The sequence below is a fragment of the Pteropus medius genome, unplaced genomic scaffold (assembly GCF_902729225.1).
Source record: "Pteropus medius unplaced genomic scaffold, Ma_sr-lr_union100, whole genome shotgun sequence".
NCBI lineage: Eukaryota > Metazoa > Chordata > Mammalia > Chiroptera > Pteropodidae > Pteropus > Pteropus medius.
This window is the reverse complement of record NW_024350398.1, coordinates 788028-812747: the sequence shown is the minus strand read 5'-3', so window position 1 is coordinate 812747 and position 24720 is coordinate 788028. Positions and strand designations below refer to the sequence as shown.

General features: G+C 53.8%; 2 protein-coding genes and 1 long non-coding RNA gene across 5 annotated transcripts in view; 1 reads left to right on the top strand and 2 right to left on the bottom strand.

Moving 5' to 3' along the window:
• Nucleotides 1-532: 532 nt before the first annotated feature.
• CD244 (CD244 molecule) lies at nt 533-16816 on the bottom strand. Of its 3 annotated transcripts, none has more exons than XM_039839913.1 (9): nt 16221-16816; nt 9645-10061; nt 9296-9559; nt 7826-7936; nt 7344-7411; nt 5298-5357; nt 3643-3744; nt 2458-2514; nt 533-1412 (listed from the first exon to the last, which is right to left on the bottom strand). In XM_039839913.1, exons 1-9 carry the CDS (start codon nt 16279-16281, stop codon nt 1308-1310), a joined length of 1245 nt encoding a protein of 414 aa, XP_039695847.1. In that variant the 5' UTR covers nt 16282-16816; the 3' UTR covers nt 533-1307. The 3 variants fall into 3 exon arrangements, with proteins under 3 accessions (XP_039695847.1, XP_039695848.1, XP_039695849.1); XM_039839914.1 differs by having other exon boundaries at nt 9645-9983; XM_039839915.1 differs by lacking the exons at nt 533-1412; nt 2458-2514; nt 3643-3744 and adding an exon at nt 4485-5065.
• A 544-nt stretch (nt 16817-17360) lies between these two features.
• Nucleotides 17361-20943, top strand: LOC120584221 (uncharacterized). Its single transcript, XR_005647993.1, has 3 exons — nt 17361-17577; nt 17775-18534; nt 19950-20943. It is a non-coding gene; the product is annotated as an uncharacterized LOC120584221 (long non-coding RNA).
• A 2164-nt stretch (nt 20944-23107) lies between these two features.
• Nucleotides 23108-24720, bottom strand: part of F11R (F11 receptor) — a 14898-nt gene continuing 13285 nt past the window's right edge. Inside the window, exons 5-7 of the mRNA XM_039839925.1 lie at nt 24689-24716; nt 24417-24465; nt 23108-24293 (exon numbers count right to left, since the gene is read on the bottom strand). Coding sequence (XP_039695859.1) covers nt 24258-24293; nt 24417-24465; nt 24689-24716 — 113 coding nt within the window. The 3' untranslated portion in view covers nt 23108-24257. The remainder of the gene's footprint in view (nt 24294-24416; nt 24466-24688; nt 24717-24720) is intronic.

The following is a 24720-nucleotide window of genomic DNA, read 5'->3' as shown; positions in this document are numbered from 1 at the left end:
TCCTTGCTGCATTTGCCTCCTCGCTCACTCATACTATTCCCCCCTCTCATCTCAGACATGCTACGTCACAATTCTGCCAAGGCCGGTCAAAGACTTCACACCATCTCATAAACATGCCGAAAGACATTCTCAGTCACAGACACAAAGATCTATGCGAAATCATGTCCACTGTAGTATTTTTAAAAACAAAGGGCTGGAAATAACCAAAATGTCCATTTTGTAGGAATCTGATTAAATACATGATAGTATATCCATGGAATGGCAAACCCTGACGCTTTTGTAAAGAGACAAAAGACTAACAGTGTGTGCTGGTATGGAATGAGCTCTATGTGCTGAGTAGAAAGAACAAAGTCCAGGACAGGGTGTGTCATCTGCAAGGTGCATGTGACACACACATGCACCGGAGTGTCGCGAACGTAAGTCAAGGGCAGTGCGACTCACAGGCAGGGGCAGGGCTGAGGCCACAGTCCGGAGGGGAGGAAAGTTACTGTGGCTGCTCTTCATCCAGACATGACAATAAGGAGACATGTTCTTCGGGGGTAAATATCCAAAATTTATATGGAAGAGGAATTTTAAGAACTTGAAAAATATATCAAAAGAATAATATATGCATATGATTTATAGAAACCTGACAGTACCCAAAAAGTATGTAGTAAGAAAATAGCCCAGTTCCCTCCTCAGAGACAGCCACTGGTCCCACTGTCAGGATCCATGATGTCCCGGTGACTTCTCCACTCAGAGATGGGCTCGCTTTGCATCATCTGCTCCCACTCCTGCCCAGCCCCCCTGTGATCAGTGGGTCAGAGGTAAAGGTGTCACACATGGTGGGGGAGTTTTCTCTCTGTATCTGAGCGAAGCCCAGGTCTGGTCCCCTTGGCCTCACAGAGGGGCTATTTCTCTTCCTCTGAGTCTCCACTATCTTTTCTTCCTCTTTGAAAGATGGGACTGGGCAAAGGGAGGGTCATCCCACATTAAGGAGGAGGGGAGACAAGCAATAGCTTAGAAAACCAGGAGGGGGAACCTTGATGATAATAAACACCCCATATTTACATAGAATTCGATAGATTACCAGTATCTGGACTTGCTGTGTGGTCTTTTGTTAACTGCCAAACTCTCCGCCCATTCTTGTCTGCTTTGAACATTGAGGGATAGTATTTAACACTCTCGCTCTTACAATGTCTGTTACAAATCATTTTCAAGGCAAAATACAGTCCGTGAACAAAACCCCGCATCCTCTCCAGACTAGGACCCGTTCTGTAAAGACTTGTGTGGTGTCATCACTGCAGATTCCCAAAATCAGATGTGGGTCAGAGCGGAGAGAGCTGCGGCGGGTAAGGGTATACCCTAAACCCCTCCAGCTCCTTGCGGCTCAGTCGGACAGCGTTCTGGGCTTCGGGTCGTTGCTTTCCAATCTGCAGAAGAAAAGAACTTCAGGCCCTCCCACTAGGATGTTCCTATCACAACCCTGCGGGGCATGAGTTATGATCCCATTTTACAGACTGAGAAAATAAAGCTCAGAGTGAGGAAACAGGTCACTCGTGGTCAACAACTTCATGTAGAAAGTAACGGAGGGGCTTGAATGCAGTCCTGCTGCCTACAACTCAAGTGCCTCTTAACCACACCATGCTTCTCCACAACCCCCCAGACTGTCCTGGCTCAAGCAGTATCCCCTACAACCCTGGACCGCCCAGGTGGCTTTAACGTGGTGCTACAGTCGAAGTGCCAAGAACCCCCGCAGGCACCCACACTCTGTCTCCCCGGCAACGTCTTCACTGGATGATAGATGGGAGCTTGGACACAGTATGGGGCTGGTGGGTGATGGATGGGGATGCTCTCTTTGCCTTAATGTCTCTGGATATAAATGGGAGGTATGACCACATCCACGTCATAACATGCTGTGCGGATTAAACGAGATAACGCACATGAAGCCTCTGGAGGGCTCCCACGCACACAATAAACCCTCGATCTTTCCGCTCCCTAAGTGGTCTGAGGGGATCCCAATTCGACCTCCAGGCTTAGTGACACCTCTGTGCAGTGTCCATCCCAGCGGCAGCTTAAGATCACCTATGTCCTGGAATGACTCTCAATTACTTGCTAACTTTAGAAAATCATTGAGATTCACTTTTCCCCCACTGCTCTGATCCCCCCACCCCTCCCCCATACACTCGGAAGGGAGAGGGTTCTAGCACGTGGCCCAAAGCTTGGGAATTCGCCTGGAGACAGCCCTAACTCAAAACTCAAGCTCCCCAATGAGAGCCAAACCCCAACACATGACATGACCTTGGTTAGCCCCTCATTCTCCATGGACCTCAGCTTTTTCACCTCTGAAATGAAGATGTGGGTTAGATCCCTGAAGTTCCTACAAGCCTGAGGTGCCAGGGATGCCTTCTTCACAGGTGCGCAGCGTCAAGGCTGCTACGCACACCAAACCCACTGGAAGGAGCTCCAGGGCCTCACCTCTTCGTAGATGGTGATGGAAACAGCAGGGCTGTGGCTCCTCTTCCTGGATCCAGACTGGAAATTCAGAGGGTAAAGAGCACTTAACTCCAAATCAAGAAATGCCTTGCTCCTAATGAACATGAGAGGTCCCCAAAGAGACTCAGCGCCAAAAAAGTCTCTGAAGTGATGGGATCTCCTGCCCCCGAGTCAGTCTTGGTTTTAATGTTCCAGAGAAGGCATAACACAGACTTGCCTGTGATAAGACATTTCTGAACCAGTCAGAGCTTAGCATCCCACACCCACACACCCCTCAGACAAACCTAACACAAATACCGCCTCAAACCATGTATCTCTTCAACACACAACCCCCCGGGTACCCAGTCCTGGCACACCCTGGACACACTGAGTGCTGGAAATTCTGGAATACAGAAGCATGTTCCGTAGAGTCTTCAGAACGTAACACCAGAGCACGGGGCCACGGTGCCTGTGACCATCTGTATGCCCATGTGTCGTAGCATATAATTCACATATAAGTATCTCTTTGGTAGAATCCAAATTAATTGCATGGCTTATCGGAAAGAGGGTGAATGAAAACTGAAAATCTGTCCTCAACCTCTTGCCCATTTGACCCAAACACATGAGCCCTGACGTGCTTGTACTCACGCTTCCACGGTGCGGCAGATGCCCAGCTTCCCACACTGCCATGCTGACGTTACGGATCTAAGCTGTGACTTTACCTCTGGAATATTATTCTTCCCACTCAAGGCGAAAGGATGACACCAGGATACTCGACCCCATGGCTCCAGGCGCACACGAGAGCCGTGGGCTCAGCCTGGAGCAGGATTCGAGGGGGCTCCGAGGGCTTGCCTCAGTCCGCAGGCCTCGACCGCTAGGTGACTGGCCAGAACTCCCGTCTGGCTCCGTGAGCGGTGCCGGACCGGGCCGGGCCGCCCGAGGCCCCCGCCGCCCTGCGCACGAAGCGCCTCCTGTTTCCGGAGCTCTGCCCGCCTCAGGGTTCCCGCAGCCGCCTCTAGTCCCCTCTCCTCTTAGTCTCCCAGCTGTTCTTTCTCTACAGACGGAACTAGGAAGGCATTTTCTACTTGGCCCATTAACATTTGAATACAATCACATAAGGCAAACTGCTCAGACACACACGGTGGGCGGCGAGGGGCTGAGAAGCGCGCGGCCGAGCTGGGCACTCGCCTGTTCCCGCAGCGCCCCCTGGAGGCGGCGACCGGCCGCGCGCGCCGGCTGCACGACCGAGTACAAGGTGCTCTCCGTTTCCCGCGACGTGGGAGCAGCGGACTAACGAGAAGAGGAAGAAATTCATTTCAGAAGCGCAGAGCCCGCACAGCCGCAGGGGGGTCGTCCCTTCCGCCCCGCCCCCCACCCTGCCCAGACGGAAGCTTCGGGACCCCCGCCGCCGTCATTAACGACGGTCGCTCCTTTTCGAGCGCCTGCTGTCCCTGTGTTCTCCCCGAACCCCGTCACGCTCCTGCACCACAGGGATGGCTGGCACTGGCCTCATTCTGCACATGAGGCTGCCAAAGGGTAAGCGGCCCAGTCGGGGTGTTCCCAGTGGAGTCGCTTCAAGCCCAGACCCCCCCGCCGCCCCCGCCCAGGGCTCCTCCCCGACACCGCAGCCCTCCCTTCGGCCACCTGCCTTCTCCGCAGGACCGAGCCAGGCGCCCTGGGAGGCAGGTAACTACCCTCCTGAGATGCTGCTGAGGAGGAAGCTCAGCGCCCGCCTGCCGCGCATTTATTCAGATCCCCTTGTTGCAATTCAGTGTGGCTAAAGCCAGACACCTGGCAGACAGCGATCCCTCGGTTCCTCGCATCCCCCTTCTGGGCTCTTCGACTTGACCCACTATCGGGGAATCTCATTGTCCCAAGGGAAGCAGGAGGTGGCGACACCCCCTGGGAACTCAGAGTGGCTGTGAGAGGCTGAGCCCCACCCCTCCCCCTTTCTCTCAGCTCTTCCTCTCCTCTTCTTCCTTTTCTTGATCTTTCTCTGAAGCCTATCATCATCCCCCCGCCCCCCAAGAATTTCCTTTGTCCTGCAGCTAGGCCACCAAGCTGAAGAGGTGCCGCTTCAGGTCTTAATTCTTAAAATTTAAAAAAAGGTCATTTTTATCAGAAACATTTTATCATCGGCCACCAGAAAGCTTGTGTAGAAAGAGATGCCCAGCCTGGGCCATCAATAATGTCATCTTCGCTGCTAATATTAGAGGCTGCTCCTCCAGTCTATGGGTAAATGTCTGTCCCGCGGGCATGCGTGCGTAGGCGGCGTGGAGACTCGGGTTTGCCGCCACCCAGCTGTGTGGCCTTGAGCACGTTAACCTCCGCACGTTTCCTCATTTAGCAAATGAGGTTTGTATCAGACCTACTTCCTGAGGCTGCTAATTAAGATCTCTTTTAAAAAATGAGCATAGTAGGTACTTAATAAACATTATCGTTAAGTCGTAATAAAAGAGAACAGCCCAGATTATTCTTTCCTGAAACAGGCGTAAGAAGGGCTTGGGGCCACAGTTCCAGGCCCTGGCTGTTGGAAGCGGCAGGGCGGGAACACGGAGGTGGGTTTCAGGACGAGCTTCCTCCTTCTGCCAACTTCTCCGGGCCTCGCCCACTGCCGGGCACAGAGGGAGAGCCTGTCCGCCCTACTGTCCAGCTCCGGCAGGACACCCAGCACCACACGGGCCTTTTCAGCCAACTGCACCCAGCTGAAGCTGACCGCCCTCTGAGGCTCAAGGGAAGCACAGCTTCGCCCCACCCTCGAGGGTGTGAGTTTTGGGGGGCGGGGAGGGAGCCAGAAGCACCATAGACAGACGTGGGCTGGGTTAGGGAAGCCAGAGTAATACCTGGGCCTGGACGCTGGAGTAGATGGTCCTCTCTTCTCCAAGGGAGCTGTGCTCCTGCTCCTGTGCAACAAACAGGACGGGGCATGTGGTGACACAGCAGACAGCCGGGACTGTACGCGGGGACAGATAGCACAAGGGAGGTGCTCATCATCACCCCAGGATGAGGAGAGAGAGGGAAAGAGCCACTCACAGTGCAGGAGCTAGTGTCAGGGACACCCAGGGATGACGGGGTTGCAGCCTGCGACCCGGCCGGGGTGGGGGTGTGCTCCTGCCTCTTGTTTTACTTTGGTGGCTTAGAAACTTGGTTTTGCTGACTTCTTGACTAAATGTCCACTGAGAATGGCACTGAGCTCTGAGTAGGGCTGTGATCTGAGACATATCAGGGCACTGAAATTCATAGGCTGTAAATGTTTTAAGCCTCCTATCTAGGTCCAACCTTGGTGGTCAGCTGGCCCTTGCCTCAGGCCAGCCCCTGGGCAGCTGGGGTGAAGCCCTGGACCCGAGGCCAAGGGCAGTGTGTCCTTCCTCTCAGTCCTGCCCAACAGGAGACTGGGGCTGGCAGTGGCGTGCTGTTCACCCCTGAGCCTTCACGGCCAGGATGGGATCTGGCCGGGAGCCAGTGGGCCAACAGGGGTCACCACACCCAGAGGAGCGGAGAAGCACCAGCTGTCCCAGGAGGCTGGAGTCCTGGGCATCGGGCAAGGGGCGGGAGTTCGCTGTCTTTCCCTTCTGCTCAGACCTGAGTGAAGTGACTGCAGCATGTCTGAGCCTGGCCCCCCGTCAGGATGCACAAAGCCTGCAGCTGAGGCCTTCACACAGAACCCTGGAGGCGGCAGGGCCGGGCTGGGACAGGGTGAGGCGGGCCTGACCCTCCAGCAGGTGTTTTCACTCGAAGTGATTTTTATCCCCTATATTCTGCTTCGTTTTCCTAATTTAGTGTCATCTTCGTGGGTAAAGATGGGTCTATTTCTTGGCCACCAGTGGCTGTAGGTAGATACATTTGCTTCTATGAATTTGTACCAGAGTCCGGCACTGACGGAAGAAACAATTTTCCCATTGTCCCCCACACCCCACTGCTCCACTGTTGAGGGGGACACAGGCCTGAGGCCCAGCCCTGAGCCCAGACAGATGGGAAGCCGCTTGCCTGCTGCGCACTGCCTCACGGGGGGCCCCCCACCACCACCACGACTTCCTGCCTTACCCTCAGGCCACCCAGGGGTATGGGGGAGGAAAGAGGAACCTTCCTCCCCCACCTCCCTTCACACCTGGCAGTTCAGTGAGACCCTGCCTTGCTCTAGGCCAGTCACCTCACCCTGCCCCACTTAGGGAAAGAGCAGTGAGGTCACCCTGCAGCCCCCTCTGTGGCGCCCGGCTCCTCTCCACCGCTGGATGACAGAGGATTGGCCGCTGCCTGCAGAGTCCGCCTGGCAGAGTTCCCGGAGATGCTGGCTCTGCCTCAGAGCCTTCGTGCTAAGCCGGGTGCTCTCTCCAGCACTCCAGCCATCCTCGGGCCTCTTCTCCCCAGCACGGCATGGACATGGGCCACTGAGCCAGCTACACACTGTCGTGCTTTGGCAGGTCAGGCTGGCACCCTCACCAGCCTGGGCAATGATCAAGGACCCAGAAAAGTTAACTTGGACTTGCAAGGACACGAGAATTTGTGGTCAGATACAAAATGCAAGAAGGTTGAACTCGTCCTGGGGCCTAGACCAGCTGGTGAGACTGCGAAGAAATGAGGGCACCGAGGTGCCATCTGGGCGCAGAAGCAGCTCTCTGCCCCTGCCGCTGGCTCCCGTGTCCCCTCCCCGCAGCAGGCGGGTTCTGCGCCAGACGCCCCCCCGCCTCATCTCCTCGCTCCCTTGTTTCCCTCCTTCCCTCCACAGCCAGAGCTCGGGGGCTGATGGAGAAAAGACAGATGGGGAAGGCTGAGGATCCCTTTGAGAGGACAATTGTCTGGTTCTCTTTGTCCCCTGGCTCCAAATGGCTGTCCTCCCGAAAGCACTTTCAGACTAGCTGAGAAAAAGCCCCGCCCACAGGATGCCATACTTGATTTCTCCTGGTCAGCAAGCTGTTGACGTCTTCATAAATCGTCAGAGATTCCTTTGGGATGGGCTCTGTGAGGGGAAAAGCAAAGGACGGAGCTGCAGAGCCCTCCAGAGGGGGTCCTACCCAGCCAGGCGTCTGCTTCTGGCAGCCCTGCCTTCACCCCAGGTGGCCCAGACCTTGAGAAGATTCTAGAAAGCAAGCAGGTTCGTGCTCTTTCCCAAGTCCTCAGGGGCAGCAGCCATCGCGACACCGCTACTCCACTGCTGTCCCCCCAACCAGCCCCCTGCACGTGAATCTGCACGCGGGGATGGGCGGGAAACACGCGGGGGCCGCCCCGGAAGGCGAGACCAGGGGAAAGGCCCAGCACCCACTGCTGTCCCATGCACCCACACATCCCAAAGCTCCCGAGGAAAAGCGGGTGCTGCTCGCCCAGGCACACGCTGCCCAGTCGGGCGGCAGCACCCTGGGGGCCCTCGACTCACGTGACCGCTTCCTCCTCCTCCTCCTCCACACACACAAGCCGGCGAGGCTGCCGAGGGTCAGGGTGAGTATGAGAAGCAAAACGATCACCAAAATGGAAAGAAAGTCGACATCTAGGAGACATGGGAGGCGTGAGGCTGAGGGCTCGGCCTCTCTCTCCTTCCCCCCCCCGCCTGCTGCAGGGCCTGCCTCGAAGCCCACTCCCCTCGCAGGGGCGGCCGGTCTCCTCACCCCGCTGAGGTCGCCATCCAGGTGGTCTCCCTGCCCAACTGGACGGCCTCCCCCAAGTGACACTAAGAGAGTTAGTATCTGACAGGCCGGGCCCAGATTCTAACTCTGCACACTCTGCGCCCTCTGAGCCTCCGAGCCTCTCTGAGCCTCTGTTTTCTCACTCGTAAAAAGGAGATGATATTATCTACATATGGGGATTAATTTCCGATCTAATTAAAGTAAAGCGTCTGGCACAGTAAATGTTACGTCGATCCATTCTTTTGTTTTTAACTCAACAAACGTTTCCAGCATGCCTACTGTGCGCCAGGCCAGCCTCCCTGCTACTCCCGCCTCCACCACTCGTCCTCCCGCGAACGGCTGCATTTGACGTTTGTGTCACACGTGTAGCCTGACATATATGCAATAACGAAGGGAGAAGGGGGAGCAGGTGAGTGTTCCAGAGGCCGGCTGAGGTCCCTTAAAAATGTTACCTCACTTAATCTTGAACAGTAACTCGGTTAGGTGTTTCTGATGATCATTCCCATTTTCCCAAGAGAAAAATTGAGGCCCAGAGAGGTTTATGAATCTGCCTGAGATCACACAGCTTGTAAAGGACAAAGCTATGGCTGACAGGGCACAAAAGACAGTGTCCTTGTCACTCCACATTGCTGTGGCTTGTGCATTCTCTGTGCCCCTGAGCGCCCAGTTTGTCACCCCTCTTTGGCTGTAAACCTTTACGGGCAGGGACTGCAGGTGCCCTGCTCCTGTGATGCCCATGCCGACAGCACGGTAAGTCTTAGTTTATCTAATAAAAAGAGGTGCAAACAACTCAGCGTAACTCTCAGGATACGCATAGGCGATACGCCAAGAACTCTCCCAGGTTCCCCTGTGACCACCCTGATGCCCCATGACCCAGGGCGCCACCTCCCTCCTGGGGACCAAGTTGTCACTGCAGGTGAGGAGGCAGGTCTCCATCAGTCTCTCAGAGGAAGAAACGATGACCAGCAGCAGGGCTGTGACTCGCCGGCCTGCCAAGCCTTTCTTAAGTGAGGGAAGTGCCACCGCTTCCCAGAAGGAGACTCTCAATGGGAAAAAATTCCTCCCAGACTAAGATGGGCCTGGCTTTACAGGCACTGTGTTTCTAAGAGCCAGGCCCCCAGGGGAGGCCGCAGGCGAGCTCATCCCCAAGTCTCTCTTGCACTTGAGCCTGGTAGTGGGGGTCGACACCTCCAGCCCGTAGCAGCCCGCAGCGCTCCACTTACGGTGACAGGCCTGGGTGAGTTCAAGCGTCTGGGTCGCCCAGCTGACAGGGTTGCTGACATTGCAGGTGTATTTGTGCCGGCTTCCGACGCCAACCTGCTCTTCCAGTTCGCTGAGGTTCCTCGTCGTCTGGATCAACTCGCTCCCTCTATACCAGGCGTAGCTTACATTGCCACCTCTGGAGACCAAGCAGGACAGGGTCACCTGGCACCTCCCTCTGTCTAGGGCTTTCCACTGCTCCAGCAGGCGAGGCTTCTCAACGTGATCTGGGGCAGAGATGCTGGTCAGGAAGGCGCTGGGAACGCAAGCCCTGCGGGGTGGGCGGTGGGGAGCGCCGTCCCGGGCACTCACCAAATACGGAAATCTGGAACTCATGTCTGCAAATACTCCCATCCTCTCTGGTGACCTCCAGGAGGTAGAGGCCACTGTCCTGCTGCTGAGTAGCGTTGATGAGGAGACTTAAGTCCTCGATCTTAAAACTGAGTCTATTGTTGAAAGACTTAGAAACCCAAAGAACATTGCTTAAATCACCAGAAGTATTCTTCCAAGTGAGAATCACGTAAAATTCCGGCTTTGTGTGCAGCTGTACCTTCCATTCCACGGAGTCTGCCCTCGTCAGTGTGCTGGGCGGCTGTAACCTGACAGGTGCTCCTGACAGTCCAGTCACACGGTCAGCAGAGTCCGGAGATGCTGGGAAAGAGACACCAGGCTGGAGGCAGCGGGACAGGCACCAGGCTGAGCACCGCGGGCGGTCTGGTGTGGCTTCCCCTAAGCCAGGAGGACGGGGCACGTTGAGGGGCCCAGAGCCCAGGAAAACATGACGGTGCACATCCCCTACCTGCCCCCTCTGCAGAAGCTCTGAAGGGACCACGAACTCGTGAGAATAGTGCTTACTCTGGAACAGGCATGCTGCAAACTCTTTATGTGTTTTGGCTGTTTCATTTCACAATGACCCGGTGAGATTCTTATCCCCATTTCACAGGTGAGAAAACAGAAAGGGGTTAAAAGTAACTACCCCGAGTTGCACAGCAAGAAGGATGAGCTTGGAATCCAGTCGATTTTTGGCTTCAGAGGGTGAATTCTTAGCTATCGTGTTATACGTAAACATCACATGTGATGTGATTCCCTCCCCACGGCACCGAGGCAACCACCTGTGACCAGCGGTGACCGCTGGATGCTCTGAGTGGGCAGGCCCAGGAGGACGGACTCTTGGGGCTGAAGGCTCCTCCTCTGTCCTTCCATAGAGCTAGATTCATGCCACTGTTGTAGGACTTAGAGTATCAAATAATGGTCACTGCTCATTAATGTTACCAAATTTTTAGTTGCTAAGGATTGCTCTCTAGAAAAAAATTAGGAAGGCGGACAGGCAAATACACTGCCAGATATATCTCAGCACTTCCCTCTGGGGTCATGGGGGAGTGACGTAAGGCTGCGTGTCATCGCCCGCCTTACAGCCGCCCAGTGCAGTCAGTGAAGAAAAGTGGGTGTTTCTCTGGCCAGTTTTGGTGGGAAGCTTTGTGGCCAGTGGACGCAGGGAATAAAAGGTGTCTGGATGGGCTGGGCAGGGTTGAGGAGAAACTGGCAGAGAGAATAGGGGAAGGGGGAGGCCACGCACAGACCTGTGAGAACGGAGGGTCCTGAGCAGAGAGTGACAAAGGGGAGGAGCTCTAGGTGTCCTCATGTGTCACAAATGCACAGGTCCTCGGCCTGGCATCTCCTCGGCACAGCACGTAATTACAGGACCTGGAGACTTGTAATTACTGTGCGGTTGGTAGGAAATGTTTCTTTGATCGTGACACCCCTGAGAGTGAAACACATTTTCCTATTCATATCCCATGACTTGAATTGGATCTGCTTGTGATGAAACCAAAAGCAGAGACCATGCCATGCAGCCCAGTGTCTCTTTCCCCGTGGTCTTCGCACTGCATGCGAGGAAAGGTAGCCCGCCAGGTGCTGCACAAAGGCAAGTGGAAACATAATTACTAAACCTACGGAAAGGACATGCACTGTCAATATTAATTATTTGGTCTTTCCTGAGACGCCACCCTAACCAGAGCCCTGAAGAGCCAGGACCTCCTCGCGTGTAAGACACGGTTCTTGACTCAGGAGAAGTTGTGATCTGGGACCAAACCTTGTGTTCACTCTGCAGCACACACTCCTTGGCTGAGATGGATAATCAGATAAGGAATTTCAATTCTGATCACAGAAGACCAGATTAAGACATCCCAACAAACACTCCCACTGGCAATAACGAGGAAAAAGTGGGGAAAATGTTAAAACATGTTGTGAAAGACATCAGAGAACTAACAAAACAGTGAAATATTCTAGGCCGAGATCTGAAGGAAGGAGACCCAGAGAGGTGAGACCTGCATTTTCCGCTGCTGTTCACTGGAGGCATCTTCCGATTCCATAAAAAGCAACTGAAGTGCTGAGAAGCTGCACGGAGCTTACAATAGACTCAAGGCACTGGGGCATGATGGGGTTCAGGGACCTGCTACGTGGCGTCCACCAGGCTTGGGGCCGGTGCCATGAACGGCTCATACTGAAGATGAGAGTGAGCCGGAAACAGACCAGCTCTCACGGAAACTGAAGCCAAATTTTGAACCATGTCAACCCAGAATCAGACGAAAGTGGTCTAAAGTCTCTAGTATTTCTAACCTGGCTGCCTACTAGAGGCAAATATAAATTATTCCTGGAGGAAAATAACATCAACCAGAGCATTAAATTATTTCTAAAATTTTTCATACATGATATCCAAAATGAAACAAGAAAATAAACTGGCATAACAAGAGGAAACATGTCTAAAAAGGAAAAAGAAGCCATAGAAACAGACCTAACGGGCATCTGGACAACAGAGGTGTTAACCATAGACTTTAAAATACCGTGTTTACTATGTGCAAGGAAATGAAATGCAAGTTTGAGAATTCTGGCAGAGAACTAGTGCGATGGAATGCAAGCGTGGCCACTCCCGGCGCGGCCTTCCTCTGTGCTCCGCCTGTGATTCAGACAGGGGCGCGCCCGACTCCTGTCACTAGGCTGGCCTTCTGATAAACCCACCTGGTGCCAGTTTCCAGCCGAGGCCTAAGGAGGCATCGCACACTGTCGCCTGTTCGGTTGGAAACTTCTCTCGCTGACACGGAGACAAGCCTCGGATAGTCTGCTGGAGCAGCGAAGGAGGCACACGGGGCAGAAAGACGCGGGAGGGGAAAACCCAGTGCTTTTTCAGCAGTTTTTTAAATGTGAGGAAAATGAACTGAGAGCGGAAAGCCAGCAGGAAAGAAGGGGCAGCGGACGAACGACCCGAGATGTCATCGTAAGCCGAGCAGGTCCTGGACAGCCCAGCGGAAGTGCTTGGGGGAGGCGTGGCCCAGGGAAGGCGAGCAGAGGGTGGTCATCAAAAAGTGGGAGACCCCCTCGCTGTCTCCTTTCCTGGAGGAGAGAGTGGGCCGACAGAGGCTGCCACGGAGGAGCGGGACCTGGCCGAAGTGAAGGTTTGGAAGCTCCTCCCTGGGGAACGAGAGAAGCTTTGGATCAGAAACGGGACTCACAGGACACCCAGGGCCCAGCCGAGACCGGTGGCTCCGCTGTTCTCTGTTGCTGAATTTTCTCCTGCAGCCGCAGCAGTCCAGCACGCGGGGTGGGGTGGGGTGGGGTGGAGGGGTCACCGTAAGGCAGAGCTGGAAGGGACTGGGGGCCAAGGCGAGGCTGTGGCGTGGATAAAGTGGAAAGGCAAGGGGGCGAGGGATTGTGCACTGAGCGGTGTGACTGACACAGGAAGACTCGAGGCTGCCCCCAGAAGGGTGTATATGGCAACTGGAGGGAAGAGAAACGCGGCATAAAGAGAAAACTCCAGCATGAGTCCTCACGTGCTAAGAGAGGGGTGGAGGGGGCCCACAGTGACTGCAGCATGGGTCGGGGGCAGAGGCCCCGGGGGCCCAGGGAGGCAGCAAGTTCCACCCTCTTCTGGCAACTAAGAAGGAAGGAGAAACAGTGACTCTGCAGAAAGTGGACCGGGAAGGATGATCGACCCTGCGTCCTCAGGAAGAAATGGACAGCCAGCGTGGGGGACGGTCGAGGGGACAATGTGGCCCAGAATAGAGGCCCTGTCCCCCGCGCCTGCGTGGGTGCACGAGCTGCAGCCTCCAAAGCCACAGCCAGTTCAACCCCCTCTGCACTGGACCTGCAGGTCTGGGAGGGGTGGGGCCTTAGCTCAGGAAGAGGGGGGCAGAGCAGCGGAACCTCCACCAGATGACAAAAGGATGTTGAGGTTTTCTCAGTGCAGGGCTAGGCCCCCAGCTCCAGAGGATGGCAGCAGAAGGGTTCCAGCTGGGCACTGACGACCAGAGCCCCTGAGATTCCAAAAGTGCGGAGCCGGGTCAGCCCTACTCAAGGAAGAACGCAAAGCAAAGCCGACACAGTGCCCTCCGGAGCCCAGGTCACCCTGCAGGCCCTCGCTTCCGCTCAACGAGCCACGCCCTCCGGGGCTTCTCTGACTGTATTGACTCCTCTGCTCAAGCCAGGCAGGCCCCTGACCTCCATCCAAGCTGCCCACATCCCACCCCGTGCGTCCGTCAGCCGGGTGACCTCATGAGCACACGATCTTTCTCCAGAGTAACAAGAGCATCTGCACTCCACGGCTCCACTCAAAACCTGTGCTGTCCCTCTGCTCAGACCGTCCTTCCTTCTCCCTTCCCCTGAACTCTTATTCGTCCTTCGAGGCCACTTCCCCAGTGTCCCCGCCCAGAATGAGTCTCCATTTCCTTAGCTCCCTTTGTGCTCTCAGTATTGTACAGCTCGCCTGTGAGCCCTCGGCATGTGCTGTCTTCTCTTACAGTTGCTGTTTTACGTGACTGTTTTCTTCGCAGTGTCTGAAAGGGTTACTAAGGGTAGAACCAATATCGTTTTCATTTTCATCCCCCACAAAATCTTGCATAGTTCTTGGAACATGATAGGAGCTTAACGAAGCTGTTTAATTGATTATTTCATTATTTAAATTCCAGAATGCATCTCCATTAACTCCCAGAAATGACTCTGATGTGGGAATTTTGTGCAGAAGACCAGGGACCACCATGATGTGGTCCGCGGGCTCTGGCTTTGCCTTCCGCACGGTTCTCCGACCTGCACTTCCCACGCCCGCTGGCCGGCCGTCGGGACGAAAAGCATGTGCAAAGGGCTTGTGGCAGCCTTATTATAGGAGAAAACCTGAAACTGAGGCAAAGTTTCCTCAACAGGAGAATGGGTGAATAAACTATCACAGTCATACAATGAAATATCATTGCGCCATGAAAAGGGTCAGCTACAAACACCAGAGATAAATTCATCAGATGTCGAGCAAAAGGAGCCAACAGCAGAGTACATACCCTATGGTCCCATTTACACACAGGCAAAACTGACGTGTGACATTGGCAGTCAGAATGGTGACCATTCTCACGGAGGAGGGAGCAGCAAAGACGGGGAGCCGCACACAGCTGTGTTCAGCCCGCGGCGCTCGCGGAGGCGCACATCTGCAATTCTGTGCACCTTTCTGTTCGCGTCACACTTCGATAAAAAAGGAAGACAGTGAGTGAGCCACCCCTAGAGTGGTTTCCACGGGCGGGGTCCCTGCACGGTGGTCCCGAGCCCCCTGGGTTCCGGAGTCCGCCGCGCCCAGCTCCTTCACCACCCACACCCTGTCCGAGGAAGGTCGGCCAGGGCCAGCCGGCCTCCCGGGCGGTGCCTGGACAGCAGCCCGCGTTGCGCCACATCCACGGGAAGCAAAACCTCGCGCCGCTCCCCCTCCCTACTTCGCGGCAGCTTTGTGTCCGCAGCCCCTGGGCATTCACAGCTTCTCGTGTGTCCTTGGGGTGTCCTGAAAATGACCCGCCAAAACCTGACGTTAGGGTCCAAAATGAACGTCAGGACCCAGGCCCACTCCCCTGGGCCGCGAGTTGAAGGTCCCTGCTCTCCAGCTCGCCTGGTCCAAACTCATCCCAATCTGCCTCTGAGATGCTTGAAAATCATTCATTCATTCATTCGCTCAAGGAACGTTTCCAGCACCTGCTATGCTGGTGCTTTGTTGCCCAGTAACCACAGCCGTAACTACGTATCGATCGCGCGAATTCATCGAGACGAAGCCGTGCATTGATTCACCGCGAACCTCAGTGCCCTGTGTGGTGCGGGACTGCAGAGCGCAGCCCAGGGGAGGGAGAGGCATGGACCCAGAAGTGCTACTGTGATCGCAATTAGAATTCGCACAATATGATGTAACGATGTGATTAAGTGTCTTGAATACATATTCCCTTCCATTAAAAATGTTGAAATCTCCCTGAGAATCTGGCTATGACAATGAGGAACCCTCAGAAAGAGCCACAGGTTAAACTTTACCGTCTTGTCTCAAGGTTTTCTAACTCGCTTTCCGCTCAGTCGACAACGGGTTCCTGAATAGTCCCTCTTCTTTGACCCTGATTAGAAAACTAAGAGAAATAAACAGATGCCTCCAGAAGCTGTGGAACAGGAGAGCTTCTCGTCCGGGGGGGCTTTGTCTGGAGTGCGTGGCTTTCTCCCTCAGGGGAAGACCCATCGGCCTCTGAGCTTCAGAACTGCCTGGCATCCTGGGGAGACCCAAGCCCAGGGACACCTCTCCTCTGCTGACAACATCATGAAATTTGAGGATATTTCCTTAGTGCCTCCTAGAGTCGGCAGGAAAGACACTCTCGCCACCATGCAGAAAGGCGAATTGAAGCCAGCAGAAAAGAGTCCCCTTGACTGAGGCTGCCTGGCCTCAGACCTTCTCAAGGACCCCCCCAGGCCACCACCAGCCTGTCCAGACGCGTCAGGAGCTGCTCGGACTCACAGCCCCAGGTGACCAGGCTCTGGATTCTGATCTCCCTGCAGGCTGGTCCCCGCCTCATGCCAGCCTCCACCCCACGCCGGGCTGGGCCGCCTTACCTTGGCCCTGATGCCCCTCAAGGAGCAGGAGGAGTGTGAGGGCGAGAGCTTGCCCCAGCATCTCCACAGGACATCGGGTTAGTCAGTCTGGCCCCTGTCCCAGCAGATGCTGCACCATGCACCAGCAGCCACCAGCAGTCACCAGGCACCAGGAGGATGATGGGAGAGCTGCCTCACAGCCTGTCCGGCCACAATTTCCTCAACTCGAGGCTGCTGTCGTTGCCTGAGAGGTAGCAAGGCCACTGAGAAAGCCCCAGTGCCTGGACCCAGTGAACTTGCAAAGTTGGCCTCGAGTGGGTGGGAACCCAGGTTCACCGCCACTCACAAACACGCTTCGAAGTCCTGCGGCTTACTCTGCCACAGCCCAGTGGCTTTGTCCAAAGGGCAGACACCCAAGAAAAGTTCCAATTCTCTTCATCCTACCAGCAGCATGGAGAAGCCTCTGTGGGGACCAGCCGTAGTGCCAGAAGGTCCATCCCCCAGACCTTGGGGGCGGGGCGGGAGGCTGTGCGGTGAAGCCCCAGCCAGGCAGTGAAGGAGACGGGGGAGCAGCAGCAAAGCCCGACAAGCCCAGGGATGCCCCGGACTCGAAAAGCAAAGTTTAAGCACATGCAGATTCGCCCGTTTTCACAAGAATCGCTTTCGCTCCAGTCCCCTGACTCGGGCGCCTTCTTCCTTCTTTTCGACTTTCCCGAAGACCTCTCTCTTCCCTTTTCTTCTATCCCCAGACTGGACGTAGCTGCTCTTGCTGTCCTGTCCCATCCGGTTCAGCTCCACCCTCCGGAAAGGCCAGGCAGCTCTGGTGCTGCTCCCGCTGCGGAGGGGGGGTGGTGGCAGGGGCACCTGCCTCCCCAAGACGCCTTTGCCTCGAGGCCACACCCTGGGGACCCAGCCCTTTTCTTCCTTCGGTTTCCCCTTTAGTAGCAAAGATTTTCTGTTCCCTTTGGCTGTCCCTTGTTTGTTTTCATATTTCATCCACTTCCGCTCAGGACAGAGCGCTGGGTCGGGAGTCAAGACGGAGACTCGGCTGCGGGGAGCAACCCAAGGCCCTTTCCACACAGATGCGTGCGCCTCGGTGACGCGGGTGGAGGGGGCGCGTCGAGCGCTCCTCAGGGTTCGGGCTCCGGAGCCCGCGTGTCCGGGTCGGCATCCTGGCTGCGCCGCCCAGCTACGTGGTCTCGGGCACCGACCCCGACCTCCCTGCGCCGGGTCTGCATCCGAGATCCCGGCCTGGCAGCGCCTCCCTCGCAGGCGTGAGGGCTAAAGGGGCTCATGCACCGAGAGCACTCAGGACGGGCCTGAGCACTCCAGGTCGACGACCGCCGCACAGCAGAGCTCCACGCTAAGTGCTCCTGCGGTAAGTACTTCCGACCAGCGACCAGACCCCGACCCCGGACCCCACGGAACAACCTCGGCTCCCTCAGCTCCTCCCTCCATGAGGGCAGATATAAGGCTGTTTCCCACCGAAACCCGCTCATCTCCAGTTCTAATGAGTACCCATCTTTCTCACACCTTTTTTTTTTCTTTTTTTTTTTTTATCTGTGATGGTTTTAGCCAACATGAATGCCACTCCTTCTCAGCCTGAACATCCTTAAGGATTTCGGCCTGTGCTGCACGGGGTACTCCCCTCCAAAGAAAAAGACAACGTTAAGTGCAACAGAATATGCCACCCCGAAATATGCCACTTTGGCATATTATTTTAACCTGAAGGTAGCTGAGAAGTGGATACAAGAAAAGCTCGCTCTCTTTGGATGGGGGTGGGGAAGGGATTAAGAGGTACAAATAGGTGGTTATGAAATAGTCTTGGGGGTGTGGAGCACAGCACAGGGAATATAGTCAGTAGTATTGTAATAACTATGTGTAGTGCCGGGTGGGTACTAGACTATTGGGGGGTGTCGCTTCATAAATCATATAAATGTTTACCACTATGCTGTACACCTGAAACTAATATAAAAAAATACTGAATGTCAACTGTAATTGAAAATGAATGAATGAATGAAGCTCTCCGTCTTCCCCTATTTGCCTAAAAGCAGGACATAAATCTATTAAGGTCCTTCCTCTTCTCTACCAGGAAGGACAGAGGCTAATCACCAGAGATAGCTCTGGACCTCAAGCACAGAGATGACAAAAGAATCTACGTGACAAACCTCACTAAGTAGCCCTTATCTTCCACTAGCTTCCCGCGATCTCAGAGCCCTTGTCCTTTGTCTAGTCCTTTCTCTAAAATTTTACTGTTCTTGGCTTAGGGTGCTGTTGACACAAGCCCAAGGTCTAACCACTCCTCTGAGCTACTCATCTCTGAATGCTCCCACAGGTAGGCAGATGCTCATGTTAACACACTTCTGTTTGCCCCAACTGGAGAACCTGGGAGAGTAGACAGGGAAACACATACCCTGACTTCAGGTATTGTGTGTACAAACTGTCAGGGAGAAATTTTTTCCTCATACCCTTCTAGGTTCTTTGGTTGATCTAATAATTATATTGGCCAAAGAGAGATAAACAGGAAAAAAAATTAATTTCATACATATGGAAACTCGTAGAAATGAGACTCCACATAGTGAACAAAGCAGACCGCCTTTAAACCTTTTAGACAAAGAAACAGTAAGTTTCTGAAGAATGACAAGACAAAGAATTTCGGGCTTGGGGTAGTAACTTAATGAAGAAATAACAAGGTTTGTTTACACAGACTCCTCAGTCCTAGGCTCCTTGTCTCCAGTGAAAGAAGGTCCCCCTCTCTCGTGATGCAGGGAGGGCACCTTCACAGGAAAGATTAATTTGCCACTTTCAAAAGGACAAAGGAGAGTCAGACTGTCCTTGCACTTGCTGTTTCTTAAATGACTTTAATTCAAAATAATCAATATGCCAAAGTGGCACATTTTGGGGCGGCCTGCTTTGAACCCCATCGAAGCAGAATTAGAGGTCATAAGCCTGTTAGGATGTTGCCAAAACACTGGTGAAAAGGGTTGAGAGAGAGAGAGGTCTGCAGCCCTGGGAGTTGTCCTTGCCCCGCTGAGCCCCCTGGCTACCGAGCCCGTGCCAGGTTCCCTCCTGGGGGAGAAGGGACCTGTTCTCAGCACTGAGCCTTGTTCGCATAGGTCAGTGTCTTCCTGGGGAGAGTTTCAGTGTGGTCCTTAGTGGCCACCTCAACACCTTAGACCATGAGCTGGGCTCAGAGGCAGGAATAGGCTACAACCAGGAGCCTGGCCCCCTGGAGAGGACCCAGCAAACCAGGGACAAGCAAATGAGGCCACTCATTCTCTTCTTGGCCCTGCAGACTGCTCCTCTGACTCCACTGGCCACATACCAAAAATGAAATATTTGTGGTGCCAACATCTAAACATTCAGGGCCGGGGATCCTGTCCCCCAGATGCCTTCCGCTTATTTTTATTTGTCTAACACAAGATAACATTGGTGACAGCTACCACGGCAGCTCCTCATCTATCTTGACATGTACATTTTGGAACCTGACACTTATTCATTCACCGTTTATTGACTGGCACGATCACAATAAACACAAGCTCCCCACCCTGAAGAAAGTCAGTGACACCAGCTAAGGAGCTATAAAAAACAGGGAACCAAAAACTATTGTCATTATTCTCACGTAGTTTAGGAATCAATGAAGAAGCAAATAGAAGGAGAAAGTAGATGTGTTGTTATGAGGACACGGTGGGGATGGGTCTCCCCACCAGTCACACCCTCCCACCCTCTCACTCCTCTCTCTCCACACAGCCCTTGTCCAGCTGCTCCTGCCCATTCATCTCCTGGCTTCCCGCCTCCCCAGCGATGTCACGGGCCTGGCTGGAGGCGTCTTAAAGTCTGATTCGAAGACAAATGACGTTGAGTGCTTTCTTGTAACTTCACCTATGAATAGGGTCCCAGTCTCCAGACCATCGCCTATTTTAGTGCAGCTTGGGATCTAAAATCGGTTTTTACGGTTTTTTAAGTGAGAAAAAAAAAATCAAAAGTTAATGATTTCATAACATGTGAAATTATGAAATTCATGAAATACAGTTGTTTGTTTGCTTGACCTTCTGCCATTGCAGGGCGCTTTCTTGGATTTCTCCCTAGTTATACGGCTTGTTCATCTAGATCCCAGGCGATTTTTCCTTGCTGCCGCTCCTTATTTTCATCACAAATTTGATTTGGTCACCAGAGGGATGAACAGAGCCTCTATTATCTATGCTATTTTTTTTCTCTCCACAAAATACAGTTTTACTGGGACACAGCCACACTCATTCATTATTCTGTAGGGCCCACAAAGTCTGAAAAAATTTCTTTTCTAGAAGCATCTTTGACCTTGCTAAGTAGACACCATGAGCAAAGATCATCCTCCCTAGTTGAAACAAACATTTATGGGCAAGAAGTTACCACTGAAATTAAATGGTGGCAGACACGTCCAAGAAATACTGTGGGCCTCTATGAATGTGTGGTGGACGTGTGGAGGGGGCCGCTGCTGGGCTACAGGCCAGGACTGGAATGGTGGTGAGACAAGGACGTGGTCTCCTCGTGCTGGGAGACTTCCGACGAGGACAGACAGCAGCTGTGCCCCGGAGGAGTCAGTCGCCCCGACACGTCCCAGCTCCACAGCGTATTGAACTAAGATATGAAAATTGGGTCGTCTACATTTCCTTATTAAACTTTTTTGTTAAATAAACTTTTATAACAGTCAAAAAAAATTCTCTACCCATTTAGTAGTTTGCAAACCCGTCCTAAAATATCCAGTTTGAAAGTAGCCATGGACAGCTCTATTATGAGAGCTATGGTAAAGGGCTTAACAGCTACTGCCTCGTCTGCTTCCAAAACTTCATAGGGTAGGTATTATCACCAATTTTTAGATGACAACACTGAAAAAGCTTAGCCGACTTCACAGAAAAGGCTGGAATGCAAGATCTGCCTGACTCCCAAACTGGCATGCTTCCCACTGTACGGCACCCCTGTTAAATCTCTGACGGGCACGTCCCCAGCTGTCAAGCCTGCTTTGGACCCCACCATCGGTCCTACTGTTCTCCCTGGAGGCCAGCCACACAGTGATCTGCAGACATCGAAACTACAGTTTTGTCTCACCCAAATCTTTCTGTGGGGTTGACACCGATTTTTTTTTAAAGTTTCTGTATGACATAGTTTTAAGTCCCTTTACTATCCAGATCTATGGACTCTTCCAATTTGTCTAAAACCATCGTAAAGTGTGGCGCCTAAAACAGAACTTGATTACAGCGGTATACTGCCATCAGCAAAGATGGAATTTATTCATTCCTGCCTACTGAGATCTATTCGAATTCTCATTCTGCAAGCTGATGAGGTTGCTGTTCTCATCATCCACAAATGATACACATACCTTGTTTTTCATCTGGGTCACTAGCAAAAATGCGGTGAAGTTTACCTTTCATTCCAGAAGGTGGCACTCATAGGCCCTCCATTTCGTCAAGAGCATATTTGTCTCATTCCGTCCCGTAGATCCTGTTGGGATGGCAGACTCGGGTGACATTTAGTCACAGTTCTGAGGAAACCCCAGTCACATCATCACTTTCAATGACACTCTCCTGATACTCACGTTCCCACCTACACAGAGAGCTAACTCGCTTCCGGCTTTCCTTCCCGTTCGGGCCCGCCGTGAGTGGGATGTAGGTGCCCAGCCTTCCCCAGCTGTCCTGACACCGATGCCCATTCCTGGCTGTACGAGCTCAGGCAAGTTCCATGCAATTTCTGTGCCTCTAATCATTCAACAAGTTACCCACAAAGAAGGAAAAAAGACCCATTTCACTTTAGATCTTTACATCTAGTACCGAAACAATAGATTGGAGGAACTACAGAATTGAAATTTTTCCTTTAGGTCGAAGTGGCACTTTCTCTTCACCCGTCGCGTTTAAGCTGTCACCATGCACCCCGGAACATACTTTCCTCTCCCCTGGCCCTGACCCCTAGCCCCTTAACGCTCAGCCACTTTATCCCGGTCACGGTGCCTTCACGTCTCCACACCCCCGTCTCCTAAAACTGCCCCATTCCCCATCGCCCAAACCTCTCCTGCACGTGGGAAATGTCCCTTTGAGTCATTCTCATTCAAGCACAGACCAAAGGTAAGTTAAAAATTAACTATGAAGCCTTGAGGAAGGCTATCTCTAATGTCTTCATAAGGCTACCAGAAGGTTTTTGAATGGACAGGTAACTCTGGGAGTCCCAATATTCTCAATGTAGAACTTCAGGATTTAAACAAACACAATGTGAAAAATAAACATTTATTACAAAAATTAGTTTTGACATTCTACAATGGAAGCAGACAAGGTGTTTTCTAAACCAAAGGGGCCGGTAGCAAATGACTCACACTCGCCAGTGTGACCTGGGGCGCGAGGCGGGTGACAGGGGCGGCGAATCGGCAGCTCCCCAGCTTTCTCCACATCCCCCCCACCCGGGCTCCCAACCGTGCTGCTCTCTTAAAACCTCATCCTTACAGAACCATCTCACCATCTCTGCTTTTATTGCCTGATTAATTTTATTTCCATCTGGAAAGTTTTTTACATTGCTTTGTGACCCTTGCCAAATGGTTTGTTTCGTTTTTTTCCTTTTAGATCCTTGCCAGAAAACTCAGCTGTTAGGGATTTCCCAGCAGTAAGGGAGCAGAATATGGCAAAGCGGTGCTTAGTCTCCCCCATGGAAGTAAGCAAAGTCGACCCCAGAAAACCCTTCATTTGCCCTCTTGCTAATCCATCGATAGACTGAGACTGTGGCGGATGGGGAGACAGTAGTTCAAGGGCGAAGGGTTGGGATGGGAAGGGAAGAGCGAGGACAGGCAGGCCTGCTCCCACCTCCTCCGCGCAGCTGGCTGCATGACCTAGTCTCTAGCTGCCCTCTCCTTGAACGCCCAGCCCATTCCGGGCTTTAAACTGCTGACACAGATGCAGTTCCCAAATGATCTGAGAAGTCCTCCTGCCTCGGGCTCTGGCGTTTGTCCTGCAGCCTTAGGGAAGTCTATGAACACCCCTGGGGGGGCACACTTTGTCCCCTCACTCAGCCATCAGCCCAGCTTGGCTGCCGTGCAGCAGAGGGAGGCCTGCCCCAGAGGGCCGTGGCACCAGGGTGGCCTGTCTGGAGGCCCGCCTTGAGACAGAAGGGGAAGGGTGGTGTAGGGAGCTGGGCGCCGGCTGCTTTGGGCACTTTCCAGTGTGCACAAAGGAGCCCAAGAACCTCACTCCCCCATCACAAGAAGCTTCAACGAACCAGGTTTTTATTTCCAGCAACATCTAGCTGCATACAGACACACACCAACACATCTCACCGAAGAGCTGAGAAGCCCTCCAACACACACTCGAAGTCAGCAGGGCCAGGGCCACACACGCTCAGCAGAGACAAGGACACACCCCCGCAGCCCAGCACACACATCTTAAGAGGGTCCAGCTGTTTAGCCAAGGGGAGGCTGATGGCTTGAGCTGCCATCTCCAGCTTGCTTTTCCTTAGATTGGCGGTTTTAAAACTTTCTGCGCCACATCCCCCGAGAGCCAGCTATGCCCACAACGGACGCTCCCGTTTTGCCTGCCGACACAGCGGGTGTCAGTCTCCTCGTGCTCGGGAGGGTGCAGCGGCCCGGGGGCACTTCCCATGGGGGGACAGAGGCAGAAGAGACTTGATGTCATCACCAAACGACCGTTTCGGCTGCCCAGGTCCAGCCCCACTTAGACCAGCCCCCAGCGCGGGAGGGAAGGGCCGAGGAACCAGGTTCGCCACCCCAGTGCGAGCGCCTGCGGCGGGAGCCCCGCCACTCTGCCGTCTGCCCGGAGGCTCGGGGCTCCTGTGTGCTCCCCCGCCCGCCCCCCGCGGGGACGCGGGTGAGAGCTCCACACAAGTCCCAGGCCACTCGGCAGCAGTGGGAAAGGAAGAGGGGCGACGGAGGGAGGGGCACGCAGCTGACACTGTTAAACGACACATCCTAAGACAGAAGTGGGGTCTCTGAGGGGGCGAGAAACAAATAAGGCATCCTGTGAGACTCCAGACGTCAGAGGCCAGAGTCTGGCAGCACCTGGGCCAGGCAGGCACAGAGGACCAGGGTCACACCAGGAATGACGAGGTCTGTCTGAATTCCCCCTGGGAAGATAAAACATCCGATCGGCTCTGCAGTTTTCTTTAGCAGATAATCCCCCAACAGTTAACCACGGGCTAGAGACCCCTCTGCCTAGCCAGGGACCCCGTCCAGGGTGGGGTACTCACTTCACTCCGAGCGGCGGGCTGGCTGTAAATCACCTTCTTATTTGCCGTCCTGCAGAGAAGCCACAAGGTGGACACACTCAGCCCCCTAGTCCCCTCCGACCTCTGCTTCAGAGGCGGGAATGGGGCTCTCCAAGAGGGTGTGGGTGGAGGGAAGAAAGAGCACAGGGGCAGAGGCGGGAAGTCAGAGGTCCCCCCACAGGCTGGCGGCCTCCACCTCCAGCCCCTGCCCCGGGCCATCTTAGCCTCAGGCCCCTGCGCAGCGCCTCACTCACCCCTTCTTCATTCCTGAAAGAGAAGACATGGG